This window comes from Carassius carassius, chromosome 5 (genome assembly GCF_963082965.1).
Source record: "Carassius carassius chromosome 5, fCarCar2.1, whole genome shotgun sequence".
Classification (NCBI taxonomy): Eukaryota; Metazoa; Chordata; class Actinopteri; order Cypriniformes; family Cyprinidae; genus Carassius; species Carassius carassius.
This window is the reverse complement of record NC_081759.1, coordinates 5,914,812-5,923,185: the sequence shown is the minus strand read 5'-3', so window position 1 is coordinate 5,923,185 and position 8,374 is coordinate 5,914,812. Positions and strand designations below refer to the sequence as shown.

The window sequence follows — 8,374 nt, the reverse complement described above, 5'->3', positions numbered from 1 at the left end:
CTTAATAACAGCTGAAAAATAAAAATAAAATTAAAATAAATTAATAATAATAATAATAATCATACAGGTTTGGAACAGCTTAAACAATGACAGACTTTTTGAATGAACTATCCCTTTAAATCTTGGATACTGTTTTATTTAAACAATAAGCAGTGCTGTCAAATGATTAATCGCGATTAATGAATTAATCTCCTCTTTCCATCAGTCTTTTTAGCTTATTTGCTATGCTTAGATACTGTTCCACTTTCTCCATAGCATTTTAAAGTGGTTGCACTTCAGTTATACAGTGTTCTGCTCCGCTCAGTTCGTACGTCAAGTTAGCGCTTATAAAAGTGCAGAATAATATCATTAATTCAAATAATTAATTAATAGCCTGATTCGAGGTTTCCATTAACCATGGTATAAATATTGGGAGGGTTGTACAGTCGTGGCCAAAGGTTTTGAGAATTACATAAATATTAGTCTTCAAAAAGTTTGCTGCTAAACTGCTTTTAGATCTTTGTTTCAGTTGTTTCTGTGATGTATGACATTTATGCAAAGAGTCAGTATTTGCAGTGTTGGCCCTTCTTTTTCAGGAGCTCTGCAATTCGACTGGGCATGCTCTCAATCAACTTCTGGGCCAAATCCTGACTGATAGCAACCCATTCTTTCATAATCACTTCTTGGAGTTTGTCAGAATTAGTGGGTTTTTGTTTGTCCACCCGCCTCTTGAGGATTGACCACAAGTTCTCAATGGGATTAAGATCTGGGGAGTTTCCAGGCCATGGACCCAAAATTTCAACATTCTGGTCCCCGAGCCACTTAGTTATCACTTTTGCCTTATGGTATGGTGCTCCATCGTGTTGGAAAATGCATGGTTCTTCACCAAACTGTTGTTGGATTGTTGGAAGAAGTTGCTGTTGGAGGATGTTTTGGTACCATTCTTTATTCATGGCTGTGTTTTTGGGCAGAATTGTGAGTGAGCCCACTACCTTGGATGAGAAGCAACCCCACACATGAATGTTGTCAGGATGCTTTACTGTTGGCATGACACAGGACTGATGGTAGCGCTCACCTTTCTTCTCCGGACAAGCCTTTTTCCAGATGCCCCAAACAATCGGAAAGGGGCTTCATCGGAGAATATGACTTTGCCCCAGTCCTCAGCAGTCCATTCACTATACTTTCTGCAGAAGATCAATCTGTCCCTGATGTTTTTTTTTGGAGAGAAGTGGCTTCTTTGCTGCCCTTCTTGACACCAGGCCATCTTCCAAAAGTCTTGGCCTCACTGTGCGTGCAGATGCGCTCACACCTGCCTGCTGCCATTCCTGAGCAAGCTCTGCACTGGTGGCACTCCGATCCCGCAGCTGAATCCTCTTTAGGAGACGATCCTGGTGCTTGCTGGACTTTCTTGGATGCCCTGAAGCCTTCTTTACAAGAATTGAACCTCTTTCCTTGAAGTTCTTGATGATCCTATAAATTGTTGATTTAGGTGCAATCTTAGCAGCCACAATATCCTTGCCTGTGAAGCCATTTTTATGCAACGCAATGATGGCTGCACGCGTTTCTTTGCAGGGCACCAAGGTTAACAATGGAAGAACAATGATTTCAAGCATCACCCTCCTTTTAACATGTCAAGTCTGGCATTCTAACCCAATCAGCCTGAGCCTGACATAATGATCTCCAGCCTTGTGCTCGTCAACATTCTCACCTGAGTTAACAAGACGATTACTGACGATTACTGAGCAGGTCCTTTAATGACAGCAATGAAATGCAGTGGAAAGGTTTTTTTGGGATTAAGTTAATTTTCATGGCAAAGAAGGACTATGCATTTCATCTGATCACTCTTCATAACATTCTGGAGTATATGCAAATTGCTATTATAAAAACTTAAGCAGCAACTTTTCCAATTTCCAATATTTATGTAATTCTCAAAACTTTTGGCCATGACTGTACTTGCTAGTACCCCCCTCCCCCCACAAACTACACCCCTGCATGCGAATGCATATTTTCAGCTGCAACTGAGAGATGCTAACAGCAATAATGACATCATGAGGGAAAATATCTAGAGCAGAATTCACGGTTGTTTAGTTGTTTCCAAGACCGTTCCATTATTTATATTATTATGTTGATTATTAAACATGATAGACTTTCTGAAGTTAAGAGAAAGGTGACAAATTCATAGGCAAGAAAGGAGGATATTCTGAACAGCATGACATCTGCCCTTGCAAACATTCACCCACACAGAAAATAAATGCATCTAATTGGATTTGAATGGTATAATGTGTTTTTTAATTGCTGACTGTGCCCTCATGATGACCTTTGGTCTGTTTATTTATTGTTTGGAGCCAGAAATCTCTCATTGTGTGACTCAGCTGGAGAACAGCTTTCCTGAGTTCACAAGCAAACTTGTGTCTAAATAAGCAGATTCTCATAGATGCTGCAAGCATCACTGTTTAACAGTACAAGATTGTGTGTGTCCTACTGATATGTCAGAACAAATACTATGGCGAGGTCTTGTGGAAACTGTTGAAAGGTCTTGTTATAATTTTGGTTTACATTTAAATGCTTACATTAATTTATATTATAATGCCAGAACCTGTTTTGTGAAATATTTAGACTAAGATTGCATTGTAATCACTGAAGCGATTATAAATCACTGCTTTATTCGCAAAATGTTTGTGCATTCATTCATTCATTCGTTCGTTTGTTTGTTTGTTCGTTTGTTCGTTCGTTGATTCGTTAGGTCATTCATTCATTCATTCATTCATTTTAATTTAATTTAATTTAATTTAATTTAATTTAATTTAATTTAATTTAATTTAATTTAATTTAATTTAATTTAATTTAATTTAATTTAATTTAATTTAATTTAATTTACCTACAAAATTAAGTTCATTAGGGTCATTACTAAAGAGTCTAAAGACTGATTTAAAGATCTATAAATCTGTGCTGTATTCTGGCACTTAAGGGACAGGTGTGTGACTGGTTAAAATGCTCAACCAAACCCTAATCAAGCCACTCAAGCCATCATTTGAATCAGTTTTTTTTTTGAGTAAGCATCCATGTGCATGTGACTTAACCTATTCAGAGTTTTGAAGCTAAATCTGTTTCTGGAGCATGACGTGCTAGAGCTTGTTTTGAAACCAGATACAACATTGTAAACACTGTCTTGTCTTATTTTGGGCTCATTTGTTTTTCCTCTGACTCTCTTTGTAGAGCAAAAAAGAAGAACAAGCCGTTGAACCTGAAGATCCACAGCAGTGTGGCTGGAAGCTGTGAAAACCTGCCGACCCAGCGCTCTCCTCTCCACTCCGATCACTCACTCCGCTCCTTCTTTTTCCCCAATTTTGTCCCTTCGACACCACCAGTGCACTCCGATACCCCCTCAGCAAGTGAGTAGCAGCCATTAACCTCTTTGCAAGACAACACATTCTTTAAGTCCTTCATAAAATACAGAGGATGAGAATATAACTCCATATATTATAGAATACTATACAAATTAAGATTAAGTCAGCATGAAATCAAAACTGACCCATTATTGACTTTCTTAATACATGTTTCTGGTTTATATAAACGTTAAAAGATAATCTTTCATCAATTTTTTTTCTTTATTTATTTTCTTTCTTTCTTTTTTATTTTCTACACCTCATACATTCTGATATTAATCACTTAAAAATGTGTTTACTTCTAAAAAAATATATAATATAAATATGTAATAAATTATTTAAATGAAAAAAAAAAACTTTTTTTTTTCACATCATAAATATTTTGCCTAATTTAATTAAAATGGTTTGTAAATCATTTCATTTTGGCTGCAATAGTTAGAAATTTATAAGAAATATTCAATATATCACATTTATTAATGTTTTTTTTAAAATATAAGTTATTATATGCTAACATTATATTTAGTTATTTTGCTTCGTTATATATTGTTTGTCATTTTTGAGGCAAAACCCTGATCTGAATTCCTTATTCAAGTGCGTGTTTAAAGACATTCAAATGCTTGGTCAACATCGTTAGATCACAGCTAGTGTTGACTGATGACGCGCGCTGTTCAATTACAACTTTCTTTGTAGTTTTCTTTCACAATGTGACTTTCCTTCTCATCACCTATTAAAGGGCAACGTCCCAAACCCACGTGTCCCAGGACACCTGGCATCGTGTGGGCGCATATCATCCAAGCCCAGTGTCTTCTACACCGGGGGCCTCTTAGCGTGGGCTATTAGAGGAATAACGGGCCGAATGGAAGCCGTGTGTTTGTGAGAAGTCTGGGAATGACACAAGAATGACGCATAAGACTCTGTTTTGGAATGAGATTATTTTACAGATGGAGGGAAAAGTTTTGACTGCTTGTTTCCAGAATTATGAATGATAGACCCCTTCCAAGCTTTGGCAATCTGCTATATGCTTTGTACATTGTACACTGTGGGAAATATCCGGAGGAGTAACTGTTTTTTTGACAAATTAATACTTAAGTTAATCACAATTTTTGGCTTTTATTGAAATCCAACTACTGCTTCTGGCAAAATTACAGTTCTCTATCCATAATATTGGATAAAGTCATCTGAATCAAGAGAGAAATATGCCCAGATCAAGCACCATTTATAATAAATAGTTCTAAAAAAACATGTCGGTGAATTGTTCAATTATTGTTTTTATCAGATTTTTGGACTCTATTTAGGTTCACTATTACTTTAAATGAAATTAGAGATATTACCTTAGCTACTAACTGAAATATGTTTTTTGATAAAATTAACCAAAATTATGTACCAGAACAACTAAATTCCTGCAGGCTTTTGGATGCAAGAGCTTGTTGCAAAACCATATGAAAGATCATTATAGTTGAATTTCCGATAAACCTCTTTCAGGAGTATAATTTCATTGGGTTTGTGGCAGCCACTGTAATGGCATTACTTGCATTCTGGACCTCCCGATGGGGCTCCAGGCCGGACACGGTGGCAGTATCCAGACCTCGCGAGTGTCGTCAGCCCTGGTTAATGTGTCTGTTGTTTTTCTGCATGTGGTGACAGTATTATTGTACACAGCATGCAACAGTTTGCCCAAGGTCTGTACTTCACGGTTTCAGGTTTCTTGACATGCACAGAGAATACAAACAGTGTGTGCAATGCTATGTTACGTGTAGTTTAATCCTAGACATCACAACGGAAAGTAAAGAATAGGGTAGAGAAAGACAAACAACCCATGGTGTTTGGATGTTGTACAGTACTTTCATAGATCAAGATGCTTAATAGAGAGCTTAGTTTGTTTTAAGAATCTTAGATGTTTCTCCTAAAATTCCTAAAAATTTTGCATTTAAATAAAAATGTCTTACTTTTGAGTACAGATTTTGATATATTGCAGAGTAAATGCACAGTGTGTGATAATTTTTATGATGATGATAATAATAATAATTATTATTATTACCATTATTATTATTTTTATGCAGTCAAACGATTAATCGCAATTAATCACATCCAAAAATGGATGGATGCGTTTTTGTTAATATATGTGTGTGTACTGTGTATATTTATTATGTATATATAAATACACACACATGCATGTATATATTTAAGAAAAAGATGTTACGTTTATATATTTAAAATTAAAACTGTATGTGTTAGTATTTACATATACATAATAAATATACACAGCACACACACATATATTATCTAAACAAAAACTTTTATTTTGGATGCGATTAATTGCAATTAATTGTTTGACAGCACTATTATTATTATTATTATTATTATTATTATCATCATCAATGCAAACATAATTTTTATAATATCAAAATATTAATATTATTCAACACCTTCTTCACAATTTAGGGTCATATTTTGCACGTTATCCACAGCTTCCCAACAGAGAGACACTTTTGGAAAGATAAAACTAACTAATAAAATAAATGCATGAATGAATGAATGAATGAATGATAGATAGACAGACAGACAAAATAATTTTTTTTATTACCCACAACTTCACAACAGAGAGACAGAGTAAAACCTTAACTTTTGGACATAAAACTGAGAAGATGTGGGGAGGATAAACAATAAAACAAGGCATTAAGTAGAAGGAAATAGTACTGTCAAAATATATGTTTGTCGTAGTGATTTGTGTGAACACATCACACGTTTCCTTTGTTTTTCATTTAATTTCATTACTTGAAAATTAAAGTTTGAGGACTGTTTAGTCATTTACATATATAGAACTAATTTAAATGACTGTACAATTTCTCGGCTGCCGTCGTTTATCCTTATGACACAAAGACGCAGTGCAGCACTTTTATAACATAATTTATCAGGCTGTCACTCAAACCCACAGAATTGTTTGAGAGCAGGTCAATAGCAGGTATTAAATGTACTTAATATCACTCATATTTCTCTATTGAAAAAAGCCTTTCAGCTGAAATCTTATCAAACTAAATCTAATAATAGTGCTTTGTATTGCCCTACAAAAAAGACTTGGAGGCGAATCACTATGTTAGTCATTGTTTAACAAACCATTTGGTTTAGTCTGTCTGTTTGTAAGATATGGTGGCCTATAAGCCTATGGTATTATTTATATCACTAAAACTGGCATGTGATTGGTCGATCTTGACAATTGACCAACTGTTGCTTCATCTGGCATGAACAAACTGAAGCTTGTCTTGTCATGTCTAAATTTGATAGTTAATTGAGCGATTGAGTCAACATGGTGATTTTTAATGACTGCGTGTTGGTTTAAAAAGGGAAATCAGAAACATATTAAAGTTTTTCTGGAAATTAGACATCTGCCTCTGGTAGTTTTAGATGCACCAATAAACACACATTCACCTGCTCTGTAGTGATGCTAGTTTGTATTCACAAGTAAGTAGGTCTGTTTGTGTGCCTGCGGATAAAACATCCACCTGCTGTGAGATGATGTGAGTTTGTCAGGAAACGTTAGCCCTACTCAAGTCTAATGAACGACTGCTCCATTTCTTCATAGAATGAAAGGATTTGATTTACATTTAAGTACCATGTAAATACCATGGTATAGAAATATAGTAATCATTCTATAATCGATACAGTCCTTGTAGCTTATGCTGAAGTCTTTTGTCAGTTGTTGGATAATTTTTCTGTTAGCTTTTGTTTTAGTGGATTCCTTACAAATGTATTTGATTATTATAGTAAATAAGGTTAGTTTCTGTTTTTTTTTTGTCATAGTTTGATTGGTAACCATAGAAACAGGCAAGCAAGGCTTTTGTTTAAAATGATCACTGCTGTGATGTTTAAAGGAGCATTGCGTAGGTTCCGAAATTTCTAACCGTTACTGACACCAGTGGCCGTTAGAGGAACTGCAGCCAGTCTCATGCTCGTTCTCAGTGCGCACGCTCTTTTTTTTTTTTTTTTTTACGAGGAGTGTCCGTGGGTGTCTGAATTGTGCTGGAGGCTGGTCGCTTCTTTCCATCTGCAGAGTCCATTTGAAAACACTATTGCCGCTGCTTACTATAATGGCTGGCATGCCGTACGGTTGTAAGCCCAAGTAGACGAGAACGCGCATGACGTCACATTTTGTGAATTTTTGCGCCAATTCGGGCCCTACTCCTCCACACACAATTGAGCCTACAGGCTGATAGAGGCAACCGTGGTGGACAGTCGAGGTGTCATTCTTTTTTTTACATCATGGTTGGCTCATACATGTACAAATGAAAACTCTATCTTAAAGATTTTTTTTTAAGTAAAAACCTCCACATAGCTCCTTTTTAAAACATTTATTTTTACATAATAATATAACATGCTTTAATTAATTTTAAATAATTTGTATCATTTTTAATCAAAATGAATTTATTTATATTGACATCAGTGTTATTTTAGTATTATTTCAATGCTATTATTGTATTATAAATATAGCTTTTGTTTTTATATTTTCAGTTTTCATTTGAATTTCATTTTAAGTTTTAGTAAACTGGGCTTTTGTCTTTTTTATTAGTTTTTGGGGGTTTCATATTTCTATTTAGTTTTAGTTATAGTAATTTTTGTAGGCTATTTAAACATTTTATTTCAGTAAGTTTCATTCAATATTTAGAATTTTTTTATTTCACCTGTATGTCATTTAACAAAAATGTTTTTAATAGTTTTAACAGTAACAACACAAGTTGACTTGCACATCTTTGATTTATTAGGAACAATCAAAGCTGACTTTCAAAGCTGAATTTTTAGCATCATTCCTCCAGTCACACACTGATTTTCAACAAAACAAAAAACAAAACAACAACAACAACAACAACATTTATTGTTATTATTATTATTATTAATGTGGAAAAGAGCTGAGATTATTTTTGTCAGTTTTTTTTTGGATAAACTGAAAGAACAGCATTGTTTGTTAAATTTGTTACAGTCACATTTATTTATTACATTTATATTATTTACATCAA

The 8,374-nt window shown here is 34.5% G+C and overlaps 1 protein-coding gene across 2 annotated transcripts in view; it reads left to right on the top strand.

Moving 5' to 3' along the window:
• The window catches only part of ksr2 (kinase suppressor of ras 2), a 101,390-nt gene that overhangs the window by 54,577 nt on the left and 38,439 nt on the right, over positions 1-8,374 (top strand). For both annotated transcript variants that reach the window (XM_059549574.1, XM_059549573.1), the window contains exon 6: positions 3,196-3,371. In XM_059549574.1, the coding sequence (XP_059405557.1) occupies positions 3,196-3,371 (176 nt within the window). The remainder of the gene's footprint in view (positions 1-3,195; positions 3,372-8,374) is intronic.